This window comes from Orbicella franksi, chromosome 2 (assembly GCF_964199315.1).
Source record: "Orbicella franksi chromosome 2, jaOrbFran1.1, whole genome shotgun sequence".
Lineage (NCBI taxonomy): Eukaryota > Metazoa > Cnidaria > Anthozoa > Scleractinia > Merulinidae > Orbicella > Orbicella franksi.
This window is the reverse complement of record NC_138146.1, coordinates 14,372,534-14,389,730: the sequence shown is the minus strand read 5'-3', so window position 1 is coordinate 14,389,730 and position 17,197 is coordinate 14,372,534. Positions and strand designations below refer to the sequence as shown.

Genomic DNA, 17,197 nt, shown 5'->3' with positions numbered 1-17,197 from the left:
TGAGAGGTGAAAGCTGCGAGCAGCTTTACCAAGATGGTCAAGAAGGAACAACACAAACTATTTTAAAAGTCTCCTTTCTTCACGAAAGATAAATACTAGAAAGAAGTTTTGCCTATAAAAAAGCTGGCATACTCATCTAGTCCGGAAAATAAGCTGACGCGGCGCTCATTTACATGTTCAGTTGGAGACGGGTACTTGTCACTTGTCATCCTCCAACTCACTTACCGACTGAACGTTATGAACTAAAAATTCAACTTTATTATAATTAGCATTTCTACTTTTATGAATTTTCTGTAACAGGGTTAGCATGTTAACGGTCTGTTGGTTATAAATAGGTAGATTATTCTTGGAATCAAAATGCGAAGAATTTACCCCACGTAAAACCCAAGTTAAGGAGGCAAGTTTAACACTTGCTGAATGTTTTTTTTTTTGTTTTATTATTTTGTTTTTGCTCAGACAGTTCTCTTTGTTCTGCTAATACTCAAGGTAAGCTTTTTAATGCACGGCGTCCATTTGGACGGTTTTAACTGGAAACAGCTGCTGGTTCTTACATTGATAAAGTAGAGGGCAAAGTAAGTGAGTTGTGATTAGTTCAGAAAGGTACATATTGTTAATGTATGGTCCTCGAGGGCAAAGTTTTTCTGACCATTGCCCGGGGATCCTCGAAGATTCCAAAAATGACCCGAATACTTCCGAGGACTTCCGAAGAAGGCTTCCAAAGATTGTTGAAGACGATCGGAAGGTATCCGAAAATTTATCGAACTCTCTAAGGCGAGACCAAGAGAATATATTGCTCCAGTTGAGCTAAATAGGAAATCGAGGCTACTGACGATGCATGTTTCTAAATTAACAGGAACTTTAAAGTGCCACTAACCTCAAAATTTTTTTTTCGCTAATATAAATTTCATTTTTCTCCTGATCACCACTGCGAAAAAATTATCGTTTTAACTATTTTCGTTAATTTTCTAAGAATTTTTAAAGTTTGCAAATTTGCCCTTTTCCATGTTCAAGACCGAGGAATAGCGGAGAATGGGACGAGTTGGCCTTTGACGTCACTTCGGGAATAACAATATTTTGTTTCTGAGAAGAATGTATGCGAACATGCGATAGTGTGTGTCAAAATCGTTGCAGAATGCAAGGAAGATATGTTGTTGGAGGCTGTAGCAATACAGGATGCCTAGAATAGAGTATTCCTCTTCATTCAATACCTCTATCTCGATGAAACTGTGCCAAAAACGAGAAAAAGACCAAAGAAGTGGGCTGATCTGTGCGAAGCTAACGCCGGGAGCCATTGAGGATTTCTTCGATCTCGGGTTCGCCGCTACTGTAAAAACCTAGAGATTTTCATGGCCTGTATATTCTTCTCTATCTCTAGTGGAAAGCTTGAAATTGTCAAGGTACTGCATAAGACACGAATTTGGGATAAGCTGGGAGCCATCTGACTATTTCGAGCGCAAACGATCCTCCGACGCGAGTCCCAGACGAAACTATAGGTGGCGAAATTACACGGTAAATTAAACGCATCGCGTTTTGAAATAGAGACTTGACTTGTCTAAACGAATAGTATACTAAACCTACGTTCTACAACGACGCGAAGAAGATTGTTGAGGCTTCGAACTGGTGAACTAGCTATGTATTTGTGGATTTTAATAAAAACACACGCACGCCGGAGGTCGCCTGTAATCTGGCCGTGTTTCTCAATGGTCATTCCGGATACAAAATTGTTTTGCTCTTGGAGTTTCGTCTTCGAGGAACGAAATACATCTAAATTACAAACTTAGAATGGATCAAGCATTTATAAATATGTGAGGAAAGTGAAACAAACGATTAAGATTCGACCCCGTAGCTACCGACGGAGATTGTTGTGCTTAAAGAAGAATGCGCTTGTCAGTCAACCGAAACGCTAAGTAATAAGTCGAGAACTCCCAGGTTATTAGCGTGCGTAAAATGGACATTTCATTCAAAATAACAGTGAAGTAGAAATGTATTCATTTAACTGAAAGTATACTGAACCTCTTTTCAAGATCTTGTCGAAGGATTTTCCATGATTTCACCAGTACGGAATATGCAAATTTGTGTAGCTCGTGTTCGTACACAGTAATTGAATGTGCACATTCTACGGTCGGGCGACAATAACGAAGCGAAAAGTTACCTCACCTTCGAATATTGTCTGCCGACATCTCTGCTTATCTCTTATGTTAAAACTATTTTCAATCAATGATCTGGAGAAGTAGGCAGGAGTGGATCACGACTGCATCGCATTTTAACTTGTATTTCGGGGGAAATTAATATTTGAATGTAAAAGTGTTTTGTCACTCCGAAATTTGCACGTTCCGTAAAGTCAAATTACCAACTCTTCGTGTTCATTGACATCTTTATAACCCTTTAAGAGTTGTAAGCTAACTCTTCAGTCATTTTTTGTACCTGTATAACCCAAATGGACCGGTAAATTGACGATCCCGGCATTTATACAATTATACAACGCGGCGATCTCGACTGGCGACCAGCACTTCGAAATGGAGAAAAAATATGTACTTCGCAGCCGTCCAAATCGTAGCTAGACTCCGAATTGTAATGCTAGATGATACAGTTCTTTCACTTAAAGTTCTTGTCCAGTTTTGATAAAATATGAATCTCAAATACCCCGAAAATGTTCTGACTGCCCTCGAAGCTCAGTCAAAAGTCTCTTGAGTATTTTAGCCCGGTTCCCGAAGTGACGTCACTAGTAGCCCGACCCAGATCCCACTTTGCGCGGTCGTGAACATAGAAATTACACGTTTAAACGCTTGTAGAAACGCAAGGATTTTATCAATCGAGATAATTTTCTCGCTGAAGTAATCAGGGAAACTAGTAGATGTTATTAAAGGAAAAAAATTTGGGGGGGTTAGTGGCACTTTAATATCGGTCATCTTTTACGACAGTTCAGTGTTTTAACAACATCTGGAGTGCTCATTGGCTCATCACACTATATGCTAAGCTGTTTTGTTTTTTGCCATTTGAAAAATGCTTAGGCCCTTGACAGCTCAAATGGTCCTGAAAATCATTTTCGGATCTAAAATGTTTAACAAACCAACGTCAGTTCCTTAATGTATAGAGTCCTTTCTACATACGTTCAGAGCAATAAACTGTTCATGACGTAGAATTATCGGGAGGAGGGCGATCCCATGAAATACGTTGAACCTGTAGGATAGAAAATAATAACAATAAGTCATTTTCGAAATATATTTGTAACATGGAGCCGAAGTTTAAAGGACAAATAAAGAGAACCAAACATCGGCCTTGAAGAATGAATAAATGATTTCTCATGTTTTTTAAATCCCCTTATCCTCGTCAACGTGCGGGGATTATAAAAAATTAATTGCATTACCATCATAATGCATGCACAATACTGAATTTCTCATGGTTTGATTGCATATTATAATATAATTACTTCTGTAAGTCTGTATGCATGGGACAGAAGACATCTGAAAACAAGCTTTCATCGAGTTACTTGTAGCTTAGATGCTCAGTCAAATAATTGAAGAACTTTTGAAATTCTCAACTCGAAATGCGAGACTACAATGGTGGACAAAATTCCTTACGAGACTTGCGTCATTGCATGAATTATCTGTGTTTTAAAAACGGAGTTTGAAAAAACACTGTTATCCTTTTCAAAAATCGTTTCTGCCCCCCCCCCCCCCCCCATACAATCAATGTTGAAACTCTGGAGAAATGTCCAACATTGTAGGTGGGGTGGGGGGAGGGGCTGAGCAAGTGTAGTTGAATTCACGCTTGACTGTTTGTTTGGCGCGTGTGAAAAAGCGCCACAAGTGTAAATTTGTCCCAAGACTTTTGTCCATGATTGTAGATTCAATTACATTACAATATTGAAATTCTCTATTCCCCACAACCCATCAGACCTCTCATCCCAGTCCTTCTCGCGAGGTCCATGTTAAACCAATCTTCTCTATTATCTGATGGAGGTGTTGTTCATCAGGTTATTTGGAACAATGAAAATATTGCTGCTAATAAAGCTCTCGTATTTTGAAAAACGCTTGTTTCTTAAAGGAATTATTACGGTTAGGGTTATTTCATTGACATCGCACAACATAAAAAATAAATATAATAAAACAACATGACAAGAACTAGGTGTGTATAGAAGTATTTTCTACCTATTTTTTGCCAACTTCCAAGTCAACTGCTTTCTTCTTCTTCTTCTTCTTCTCTCGCTTTCGTCGCAGATACCTGACTCCCGCAAACCCAACAGCGCAAGCAGTGAACACAAGCAAAGCAACAGAAACTCCGACAGCCATTGCTTTAAATGAATATGAATTTTGGTTGAATAGCTTCTGGTCTCCATCAGTCAGTTCAGTACCTGGCAGGTTCTTTATAGGTGTGTATGAACGCTTGAAAACAAAAGATTACGAGATTACACATCTGAGGAGAAATTATTTTATAAATGATACTTTCGTGGGTCACCAGAAGATCCAAACTCGTGGTTTTAGTAAAGTTCCCTTAAAAACACTTTTGTTGAAAGCTCGTAGATATATATATAAACAACATGACGAGAAGAGGCCGAAAATATTTATTTTCTTTACCATCCCATAGTAGAAAATACAATCAAACAGTGCACAAAGAAACGAAAAGGCCTAGAAATAAATCTGGCTGTATGGAATTGGAGACCTCGTAAGATATTCATCATATACCATAAAATGGACCTTTGCTTGTTGGTATTGTGTTCCGTGAATTGATACGTAAAATGATCGAGGTCAGCTGCATGGTCATTGTTGTAGTAATAGTAAGAGACAGCAGCGCCAGTGGGAGAGGCGGTAGCAGCCGCAGCAGCTGAGGAAACAGCAGGGGTGGCAACCGTTACAGTGGCAACCTTACCTTGACAAATTTACTTGTATTGGAATAAACCTCATAGGAGGCAAACTCAATTAACTTCGGCAGGCACTCCCGCACATTAGGGTCGAAGTCTTCTTTCTTTATTACTGCACCATATCCGTGTTTTTCCTCCAGTACTTGTGCAACCGTCAGCCGCGAGTCAGCTTTTCCTTTGATAAACTCAATCGCCGTAAACATCTCTTCCAGTATGCCTTCCACTTTTCCATTTTCCAATAAATGGTACGCTTCATACAGATCATTAAAATCTACAAAATGAGTAAGAATTTGTTATATCGAACACCAATAATTACAAAATTTGACATTATTTTGCGTTTTCAATTATGAAACTGGCCCTACTGATTACCAATAAAAAGGCAACCGAAAGTAATTCAAATGTTGTAAGTTGTGTTTTGTCTGACTTACGCGTGACGTTTATTCCAAGATTAACAGCATGTTTGAAGGCAAAACTCTCCTTTCGTGCGCCAACCTGCGTAAGTAATTTGAATGACATGCCAATGAACACATTTGTAGTCTTTGTATATGGAGGTCCTGAGTATTTTTTAGTTATTCAGGACAAATAGGAACGAACGAGAAATCCAGCAGAGAGGGTAGCCTGCGAGCCTCTCCATTGGTGGCACGAGCAAAGCCTTCGGCTCACAAGGCGAGAGCCGACGGCTACTGCCCAGCGCGCAGTGAGAACCTGCTCGCAGCCTACAGAGAGGGAGGCGGAAATCGAGCTTATCAACTTTCAGCGATTCAAAGACTCGAAATGAGGTAGGCACGAACAAAAATATTAACAGGCAGGGTTAGAATTCCAGCTAGAATAATGAGTGAAATAATGTTGGAATTGTCTCTTAGGAAAGATTGTCAAATTACATCTACGACCGTAAACGGTTCCCTAAAGACAAACATCACTTTTTTTTTTCAATTAGCATAGGTTTTTACTTTTTTATGTCCCTTTTTTCTCCTCATTTGATTTTAGATTCAATTAATAAGAACTATCAATATGAGAGAAAGTGCGTCTCAAATTTTATCAAACAATACTCCTTTGCACGTCACTCGCCTCTTCTCAGTGTTTAGAAATGTTATGAAACACTGTCTCTTGTGTTTGATACATAACTTGGCTTATGTCATCTATTTTTACTTCAGTCTTTGCATGATATTTTGTGAACTTATCGTGTTTACAAGGTCGTGATCCTGATATTCGGGAGCGGTTTGGTTAAGTTTTCTCACACTGTATGAACTGGCGTTTTCTCTCGCCTGAAGCCAACACTTGCTTTTAAAGCTCAATTTGACTTGGTTGTGCGTCTGTACTCTCACCAATAAGGAAGTTCGTCATAAAATTGTCAAAATAGTCTGTCGACCCAATCCTACTTTAGATCAACTAGTATCGGTGCAAATACCGTAAATCCTCGAGTTAGCGCCCCCTCGAATAAGCGCCCCCTCCGAATAAGCGCCCCTCCTATCGGCCAAAATTTAAAATAAGCGCCCCTCGAATAAGCGCCCCCTCCGGTCCCCTCCCCTCCCCCCATTTTGTGAACGAGTAATGAGACAACAAAGGACGTATAGCTTTCGTCGCTTAATATTAGATTTGTGCATTATTTCAGCTTGTGAACTCGTTAAGTTTGGAAAAAAATTACAAGTACTAACGGCGCCGCGAGTTTAAAGATCAGCTTTTTATGTCGATAAACAGCTTATGTTGCTGTTGTCGCGCACAAAATGCGTTAAAAAAATGATCATGTCAGGCCACGATTTGGGAAAAATTAAAATAGCGCCCCCCCTCGATTAAGCGCCCCCCTGGAAAAAGCGCCCCCCCCCCCCACCCCCCGTCTTCTCCTGAATTTGAAATAAGCGTTCCGGGCGCTAAGTCGAGGATTTACGGTACTAAAAAATACGTTTTATCATGCGTATACAATTTCCGTACAAATACTGCTATGGCACGGTCCGTTTTACTATCTGAAAGGTCGCTGGAACTCAACCTTGATAGCCTATCTTTGCTTAAGAATAGGAAATTAAAATTTTTTAAAGTAAGAACAAGGGTTTACATAAACCCAACAGCGATAAAAATATTGACATGTACTAGTCAGTAATTGCCACATAGAAACCACAAATTATGATTTCAAGTCTGCCACTCACCGTTTTTCCCGTGGTCACCTCATATCTCTCCACACTGACCGTGACGTTCGTCAAAGCACTGGAAAGTGTGGCTGTTAGTATTGAACAGACTGTGATACCAGTCATTATCCACACTACGGAGAACAGTCTGCCACTTATAGACTTTGGAGTCTTGTCACCATATCTACATTTTTAAGGAAATATAAAAATATCAAAAGACAACGTTTTAAAGATTACTTAGATTATTATAGGGGGGATATAGATGGGCAACGAGGCCATATACCTTTCAGCACATCAACGGACCAGGTACCAATATTTAGTTCACTATGGAATCGCAACACGAAATGCAGTCAGAAGTTATCATCTTTGGATGCCCTCGCTTGGCATATGTTCACAATCACTTTTGCAAGAGGACCTACACGGGTCTTCTTAAGGATATTTTCAGTTATTCTTAATCAGAAACATATTGAAGTGCAGACTTACCCAACCGTTGACATTGTAACAAAGGCCCACCAGAAGCCATCGAACACTCCAAGGTAGAAGGGACGGCTAAACTCTGTAGGATTGGTTCTGTTGTCCTTCACCAGAAAAGAAAAGAAATATGCAGTTAATAAAAAAATTGAGTACATTGATATGAATTATTTAACACTTCAATTTTGGCTGTATACATGTATGTAAATGTGGCTATGCATTCTTGGCTTCATATTTCTTAAAAGGAACAGCAAACGGTCACTTCATGTTCGCATTATCTAGAGAAAACTTCCGAGACTGTTTGAACCGTGCATTCATAATTAAGTACCTTGTAAATCGGAGCAGCGAGTGAAATTTTATTTAATTCAAAAATAAAACGAGTTGGTGTAAGAGAGAACTAAAAAAACTTACAACTAAGAACGGGAAGGAAGCTACTTTGCAGCAAAAAAAGTCTACTTGAGATATCATGACACCCGTGCTTCAGCTACAGTATGTTACTGTAGTAAATGGTTTGAACCCATTAGTTCTCATCGTGTGATCGTCCAGGTGAGGGTAGTTCTGAAAAGAACTGTTGTTGGTGACTGACGTTTCGACAACCTGAGCGGAAGTCATCTTCAGAGTCAAGTGAATGGAGTTTGTCAGTCGATGATGTTATAAGTCTGGTCCGTTGAACGTGATTGGTCAGTTTAGCCATGATGGTATTGGCTGAAGGACTCGTGTAAAGTTTGTCATCAATCATTGGTCGGTTTCGATCCGTCTATTGTTAGTCAAATTGGTCGGTTTTTTGGCCCGTCTATTGTCAGTCAAATAATGTCGGTCTGCTAGAAGTCCGTTTGTCGGTTTCGTTTCCGTCATGGATAAGTCGTTTGTAAGGCGCCGGCAGTTTTTGACTTAGTATGTTACTGTGTTACTGCGTCACTTTGTTCGAAACCGCAAGTAATTAAGAGTGCCTGCCTGTAAAAATCAGACAAATTCTTAATTTCGCCGCAAGGGTCGAAAATTCGATTTCGCTCATATTCTTATGGTAGATAGGCTAGGGCATGACAAAAACTACTGGATGGTTTTTTTGGCAAAATATCCTTTTATTTCAAAGAAATATGCAAATTACCAAATTCCGTTAAAATCGTCATTTAACGCACCATTTTTTTACACAAGTTTGAGAGCCTCGCATGCAAAACCACATCATTCTTCCGTCTTTAAAACACTCAAATATTTTTGTGCAATTTTTAAATGTGTACTGGGTTGATTTTAGGGAATGTTGCGTTGTCTTTTTGGGTGCAAAATAATTAAATTTCGAAGACATGTATTTCATTCACTTAAAAGTACTTCGTGAATATAATTAATTTTCACCATGTGCGAAACCTTCAAATAGATCAAGCTTCTGGTGGTTGAATCGCAGAAGGATGGTCTACAGATTCCTGTAAAAATTTCTTTGGGCAAATGATTGTGAGCGACGCGACAGCTTTTCAAAGTACGTCAAAAATGCAAATATTTGACCATCCGTCGTCAAATTTCAATTTACGGGTTAGACGTATATTTTAGCATGCGCCACACGACTTGACCTATAATAAGTTGAAATAGACACAGAGCTGATAATTTCGAAATGTTCTAACCTCATTTGCTGTAAAAGGCAGGTCCAAAGCCGATTAGACGTGTTTCTCTCATCATTCGTCGCATGTAAAGCAGAAGTTTGCTTTTGTTTACATAACGTCCGATGTACATCGCCTATTGTCAACCCATTATTGGTCGAATAGTATGAATCTGTGACCATCTGTCTGCGCTTATGAACATCACTGCATCAAGTCTAAAACGGCTGAGTCGTTTGCTTTACGCTTCGCCAAAATATTGCGTTTGATCGACTGCTGACCATTGCTGACCATTGCTGACCATTGCTGATAAGCGTGTCGGCGCAGCACAATCTTACAGCTGTTATTTGTTCGTCACGCAATGCTGTCACGGCATATGCTGCACATTTTGATCTATTTTGTATAGAGTACTCTCAGGATAAGTGAAACAATTTAATCATTGTTCATCTGTTTGTTCATATATATAATAACGTGTATATTTATAAAATCGTGTTCTATAGTGTACGTGGCGTCGGTCCAAATCACGTTTGTTGTACGTTCTAACGTTTCAGACAACAGCTGATAAAGCTAGTGCCTGTACTCACTAGAATTTTAAGAAAATCGCCATAAACAAATTATAGATCAATGAAGCAAGAACTAGCTGAAATAAAAATAGGAAATCACAACGTTCTAATTCGTGAGAAAAACAGACTAAATTTAATTAGCAATTACGTGAGTAAATAGCCCTGGCCATGCCATTTTATTTGGCGTATTTTGTTTGCTTAGTGGCGAGGCACTGGTATGTAACAGAAAATAGTGGACTGTTGTCAATACAGTCCAAAATTATCGTCAGCAAAATATTGTAAATAAAACACCTATTGACCGGTTACCTCCGCGGCCACCATTTGGTCATTCCGATAAGGGTTTCATTATTGTCTCTACCCCTATTAAGCGGCCACCCAAAATTTAAGAACTTTGTTTTGGAAAGGGCGATGGCAGATAAGAGTCTGAAATTGAAGGTGCATGACGAGTGATAATTCAAACACACGTCTATCATTGACTCCATGTTCACCGAGAAATTTATAGCCCGACAGTGAAAAATTAAATATTCAAGGTACACCAACCTCTATTTAAGCGGCTAGCCCCATTAAGCGGTCACCACCCATTTCCCCGAGGGTAGCCCACTGTGTTACATGTAAACCAAAAATAATTGCATAGCGCGAAAAGACCTAGGTATGAGTTGAGCGTTACAGTATTGAGCAGGGCATGTAGGTAGCGGTGGTCGAGTAAAAGATAACAACAGGGGCAATGGTAAACTATTCACTCTTTTCATTTCTTAATTCAATCTCTTCCTACTCAACACGATTGTGTGCTCCCAGTGATTCCAAGCCTTACGGAGCCTTACGTATTAGGATAGAAATTGTCCTACCCTACCCCCTAAAATGGGATGACAGCATTGCGTGACGAACAAGGAACCGCTGCAAGCAAGGATTCAAGCCACCAAACCATGATGATCAAACGTAATGTTTTGGTGTAGTGCAAAGCAAGCAACTATCTACAAATGACTTAGCCGTTTTTGACTTAGATGCAGTGGTGATCATATGTGTCGAAAGAAGGTCACAGATTCATGGTATTCGACCGTTAAATAAGTTGGCAGTTGGCGATGAACATCGGACGTTATGTAAACAAAAGCAAACTTCTGCTTTACGTGCGACGAATGATGAGAGAAACACGTCTAATCGGCTTTGGACCTACCTTTTACAGCAAATGAGGTTAGAACATTTCGAAATTATCAGCTCTGTGTCTATTTCAACTTAACATACGTCAAGTCATGTGGCGCATGCTAAAATATACGTCTAACCCGTAAATTGAAATTTGACGACGGATGGTCAAATATTTGCATTTTTGACGTACTTTGAAAAGCTGTCGCGTCGCTCACAATCATTTGCCCGAAGAAATTTTTACAGGAATCTGTAGACCATCCTTCTGCGATTCAACCACCAGAAGCTTGATCCATTTAAAGGTTTCGCACATGGTGAAAATTAATTATATTCACGAAGTACTTTTAAGTGAATGAAATACATGTCTTCGAAATTTAATTATTTTGCACCCAAAAAGACAACGCAACATTCCCTAAAATCAACCCAGTACACATTTAAAAATTGCACAAAAATATTTGAGTGTTTTAAAGACGGAAGAATGATGTGGTTTTGCATGCGAGGCTCTCAAACTTGTGTAAAAAAATGGTGCATCAAATGACTATTTTAACGGAATTTGGTAATTTGTATATTTCTTTGAAATAAAAGGATATTTTGCCAAAAAAACTATCCAGTAGTTTTTGTCATGCCCTAGCCTATCTACCATGAAAATATGAGCGAAATCGAATTTTCGACCCTTGCCGAGTTATTTTCCATTTTTATGGACAGGGACTCTTAATACACACCCTTTACTTTCGCTAAGTTTTCAGATTCTCAGCCCCAGGTAAAGGAAATCCAAACTTATTTCTTGTTGGTCGTCTGAACGAAATGACACGAACGAAATGATTAGTAAGCGTGTTTTGTTCTTCTAAACATCGATCATTTTCGGCTGCGCTTTAGACAAAATAAATAATAGCGCGGGATTAAGATGGCAGCGTGGGTGTAAAGCCGTCGAGCATACAACAACTTTCCAGTATTCTGATTGGTTCTTTTAATAAAGAACAATATATAATATGTATGATCCTTTAACAATGTTCAACACTGGGAAAGGCGAAACATGACCGCAAGGAGTTTAAGTGTAAGAGTAATTTTCTTTTTTGCATAAGTAAACGTCATACCATAACTTTTACATTTTCAGATCATGTTTTGCACCCTTTACTAGTTTCGATTTCTTCTGAGACATTTTTAGTGGTTATCAAACGACCCGAGGCAATATACGCCTTATTCACGGTATTATGCTGACTATATTTTGGTGACCACGACAACTGATCATTAAATTAGAGGAGTCCACTGAATAGAGGTTTAATTGTATGGTCAAAGTCTCAATAAGTCGTTGACTTCCACCAGGGAAACATTTAGCTTTTACCTTAAATGGTATGATTGTTGAATTTCGCAAAAATTGGTTCTAAAATCAATTTTTGGTTGTGCTTGAACTTTTCAAAACTGTTGTTGGGTGGAAAGATGAGACCTGTTTTCACCTCAGTGTTCATCAGTTAGTTAATTGCTTCAGTCATGATCGAAGTCGACCTGAAGTTGATTCTAGCACAAAATGATTCGCTTAAGCTGGGGAAAAATTGCCTTTCGAGATATCGAACTGAATCAAATAACGAAAGTCCCGATTCTTTTTCCCACTCAAAAGCAACATTATTTCTTTTAAATAAGGACGTAGTGGAAAAATTATAGACTCATTTCCATATTTGTATCAACAATATGGTAATTTTCAAGTGGGTTTTTCTATATCAACTACTTTAATTTCGTGTTTACAAACTTACCAATATCCAGATGCACACTCCAGCCAAAGAGGACATCAAAAGGCTCAAAACCACAATAGGCCATGTTCCCAAAATAGCTTTAAACAGTTCACCACCTTTGTTGGTTGAGTCTTCCCTCCGCACCAACACTGCTCCAGGAGAGTTCAGTATGTTGATATAGCGCCACCTACTTCTGTTAATGAACAAATCATCTTGTAAAGGAAAAACCAAGTTTGCGTCGCCCGAGAAAATATTGCCATGCAGCGCAGACGCGTTTTCAGACTCGGCTAGGTATCGCATTATTGGTCGTTTTCCATTGTAATGCGCGCAGCACCTTTCCAAAGCGAAATCTAGGGCTTGGTGGAAAATCCCGTGAATCGAGTGATTATCACTGGCATTTTGTTCTACGGTGAACGGCGGCCGTACTTGCCAAGCGATTTTAACTTCTCCTGGACATGCAAGTGTCAATTCAGGGGTATATGCCGCACGTTGGTCTTTTGGCTTCGGAGGCAAGAGATTAGTTAACGTTTGCATGTATTCTTGAAGGTGATCCATGTTGGAAGCATCACTGACTTGAAAGAAAACCAGGACCGAAATGAAGGCAAACGATACACACTTCATCTTGTAAAGACTTCACAACCGCGCTGTGATGCAGTAGTCAACGAGCAGATTCACTCGAAAATGAACTGTTGACGATAACCCCTAAGAAGTTACCTGCCAATAAGTCAGTGACAGTTCTCACTTAAAGGCCTTGTAGGTCCGCGTAAATTAACTGTCTTTGCCTACAGGCAAATGGCTTATTTTCACGGCTTACCTAATTGTCTTCCTTAGACACATAGACGTCACATAGACGTCATAGAGTTTCTGTCTTCAAGACTGATTGGAGTAGAGCTGAACAGTAAAGAAAACCTGTTTTGTAGCACGCAAGCCATTTTTATAAAAATGCAGGTTCGTTGATATGCTGGGCAAGAAGGGCCCCTCTGGTGATAACTGAGTTTGACCTGAGGCAATAATGAGTTTTATTTTTACTTTTTCTGACATGAGCTAGTTCTTGCTCCTTCTTTGTAATTTATATATGCAAAAGTGGACCTCCAGCTTTGAGCTGTTACCTTGGTCTTGAAAGACGCAGGTGTTTTAAAATATAATGACTTTTCTCCCGCTTATAAACAAAAGTACAGTACAGTTAATAAGTTATTTCCTTCATCAACATGCCAGACAAACTGTTATTCATGAATATGTTAATTATCGAGCATTGATTGACCACATTGAAATAATAAAGTAAGCTCAGGAAAAAAAAATTTGTCCAGTCTCAGAGTATTGGGACCCGCACCAAATAGAATGATTTATCTCGGTGCCATCGTAAAATTAAGAAAACGCTATTTTCAACTATCAATAGATTCCATGTTGCCGTGCGTCCGTTCAGTAATTGATCACAGCCTTGCATACGGCTGGCGCGCCTGAAATTTGAACTGACCAATGAGGATCACGCAACGGGCGGGAAAAACTTTATTGTCCTGACGCAAGAGATCATCAAGGTAAGAGAGTGAATCTCCCATATAGGTCCTCTAACTACGGTAATTCCTCTTAAGTTATTTTTAGACGTTTTACTCAGTTCTTGCGCGGATATTACTCGCGCGTTGCGTGGATGTTTCCGGGAGGATATGTTTATGTTTCGTTACATTTTGTTTCGTTTCAAAATCTTTTCAAAGCAAAGGAAAACCTCCAACGCTGTGAGGATGTCTGATATTTTGACTACAAGCAAAGGAGTTTCGGCTCTCGGTATGTTTTAATACATTTCGAAACTTTAATAGAAGTTTAAATAAGAGACGGATGTCCCCTACACAAACAATAACAAGTGAAAGAACGGCAGAGAAATGAGTAAACAAACGAGTGCAAATTAAATCAAACAAACGCCCAAACACAAGCTTGGCAACCGAACAAACAGATGGTCGAAAGTGCGGGAAGACGTTCGCTGCCCAAGTAGCAAAAGCGGTTTAAGCAGCAACGGCAGCAACGCTAAAGGCAACATCGATTAAAAAACGACTTAATATTCAGCCTTCGAATCTCGCGAGAATTTAGATTCATTCAGTTTGTGTATACTGTCAGAAATATCCCAACCAGAATATGTAAGACGGCGTCAAAATTCGAAAAAGAAATTTGAAAAATTGGTCGTCGCATAGTTCACGTTCTCTCGAATATGCAGAAAGTGGCTATTTCACGTTGTTGTTTTGCGACCTTTTGTAAACAACGAACGGCAAAGAAATGAACAAAGAATTATAACGCACGCTTACACAACCATTGTACTCGTTGCCGTTGCCTTTAAAGTTTGCTTAAAAACTCCTTAAAACCGAATAAACAGCCAAATAATGAGCAGCCAAACGAGCACAAAACAAACGAAAGCCCGGCCGAACAAAAAAGACGGCTGAGAGTGCAGAAAACATCTCTGCTATGAAACGAAATCAAAACGTATAAAATGGCGTTCCCGCCATTTCGTCTCAGGTAGTTTCGAGAAAGTCGCTTCGACTGTCCACGCATCGCGCGAGTAGCATCCTCAGAAGAACTGGGTACCGTGTCTAAAAATAACTTAAGAGGGATTACCTTAGTTAGAGGACCTATATGGGGGATTCACCTCTTACCTTGATAATCTCTTGAGTGACCTCAATGAAAGTTAACAGGAATAGCATTGAGATCAGGCAACTTTTCTCACTGGAGATGGCATTAAAAATTCACGATAAGGGATTTACAATTCCTTAAACCATATCAGATTGGAAAAAGTGAAAAATATGAAACATTTTGTGTCTCCAAGCTTCAAATCTGGCGCCTGGCAGTGAGGCCTGGGTTTAAATTTCGGCTCCGTTTTTTTTTTTTTTTTAACTGCGCGGCCATGGGCCGAGCGCGGTTCATGTTCTACCCGTGGCTTATTTTTTTTTAACCGCGCGGCCATGGGCCGAGCGCGGTTCATGGTTTACCCGTGGTTTATTTTTTTTTATTTCTATTTTAGGCGTGCGGCCATGGGCCGAGCGCGGTTCTAGGTTTACCCGTGGTTTATTATTAACCGCGCGGCCATGGGCCGAGCGCGGTTCTAGGTTTACCCGTGGTTTATTATTAACCGCGCGGCCATGGGCCGAGCGCGGTTCATGTTCTACCCTTGGTTTATTTTTTTTAATTTTTTTTTTGTCGGAGACCAGACGCAGATCTCCACTCGGCCAACTTTGAATTACGCAATCTGTAATGTTTACTCGCCAAACCTTGTTTCTTCAGGGTCAACAGAAATCTCAGATTACAAAATCACGCCGAACCTACACGTTGCAAAAAAATCTCTTCAAAACCCTGACATCGAAGCGATATATCACTTTAGCGTTAATAGCTACCTCATATCGGCAGTAATAAAATCTATTCGTTGACAATCCAGCTTCATCATATTAAAATTTCAACGAAATCGAACAAAACCAGAACTAAATATTATTAGATTTTTTTGTAACCTAGCTTCATTGCGTGAGTCGACAAAGGAAGCGAAGGTCGCCCATAGCCACCGAAACACATTAACATAACCAGTGAACCTACGTTTCGGTAAAAAAATCCAGGATTATTGCCTGAAAGCTGAAAATTCAAGAGGAACATCTTTTTCGAACTTTTCTCAAGTTATTTAGATGAAAAAATGACCTCGGCGGACTCCAAAAGAGAACGAAACAAGAAACAGAACGAGACAGTGAGAAGAGCCGATAATTTATTCACCGCGTGGCCTTCGTTACGTTCACGTTAAAAAAACCTTACTTCTGGATAATTTCAGCCTTACAAGTCAGCAACTGGTCCCAAATTACTTTCTGTATCCTTACAAATGTCCTGACTTCCATCTCCGAAAGATTTGGCCGCAATTTTTTAGCAAATAAACATTTCGCCGACAGCAATCACCATTACGGTGGCTTGCAACTAATTCGCTAACTTTACAAAACCCTCCCGAGGGGGGGATATGACGAAAAGAGCTGAAAAATGATGACCAGAAATTGAGTAATTTTCTCAGCTTCCAGTGTGCCAAATTTGCTGGAAATAGGTTCAAAACCGATATTTTTTTTCGTTTTTTTTTTCTTCGGGTCACTCATGCTACCAAAACAGTTAACTTTTAAAAGCGCGGTTGTAAGATCTTAAAGATCTTCTTGTTATTTTTTTTTTGTCGGTGACCAGACGCAGACCTCCGCTCCGCCAAACTTTGAGTCACGAAACGTGTGATGTTTTTCCGCCAGAAGCTGTTAAAACATAAATACACGGACAATTTTACGGATATTATTTTCTTTTTTGTGTGTAATATATATTTTCTTTTCGTTTTACCAAAGCGTTGGATTCAAAGGGAATAATAAATACGCTGAAAAAAGGTATTACGTCAGCCATGGAATGCGCTGACCTTGCAGCTTCCACTTTCGCTACGTGACAGATAAGATCGTGTTTACTTTGCAAGTTTATTTCGGCAGAAGCGACGGCCATTAATTTATTTGTAATTTTGCCAGTATTTCTTGCGGTTTTAGGCAAATGAAGTAAATCCTTTGACTGTTTCATCGCAGCGAGTTCATAGATCGGAAGGAAAATTAAATATTTGCAAGCCAAGCAAAGAACGTGTCAGAACGTGCAAAGATTACGTCATTGATAGGGAAATAACCACCGTACTAAAGATAGCCGTAGATAACGCAATTCTTGAATTATGTGACTCGTCTGACTTCTTTGCTAACCCTTAACTCAA

The 17,197-nt window shown here is 39.5% G+C and overlaps 1 protein-coding gene across 1 annotated transcript; it reads right to left on the bottom strand.

Moving 5' to 3' along the window:
• Nucleotides 1–727: 727 nt before the first annotated feature.
• On the bottom strand, nt 728–13,326 carry LOC145478146 (uncharacterized). The gene is made up of 7 exons (XM_081456070.1): nt 12,487–13,326; nt 7,465–7,559; nt 7,003–7,165; nt 5,290–5,353; nt 4,870–5,132; nt 4,152–4,385; nt 728–3,180 (listed from the first exon to the last, which is right to left on the bottom strand). Exons 1-6 carry the CDS (start codon nt 13,084–13,086, stop codon nt 4,152–4,154), a joined length of 1,419 nt encoding a protein of 472 aa, XP_081312196.1. The 5' UTR covers nt 13,087–13,326; the 3' UTR covers nt 728–3,180.
• Between the last annotated feature and the right edge of the window lie 3,871 nt (nt 13,327–17,197).

Bases quoted from the DNA above. Each gene is read 5' to 3' on its own strand.
- LOC145478146 (XM_081456070.1), bottom strand. From the start codon at position 13,086: ATGAAGTGTGTATCGTTTGCCTTCATTTCGGTCCTGGTTTTCTTTCAA. The intron at 5,354-7,002 runs GTGAGTGGCAGA...TTACTTACGCAG, and splicing joins AGGTGACCACGGGAAAAACG to GTTGGCGCACGAAAGGAGAG. The intron at 4,386-4,869 runs GTAAGGTTGCCA...TTTGTTTTCAAG, and splicing joins ATACAAGTAAATTTGTCAAG to CGTTCATACACACCTATAAA.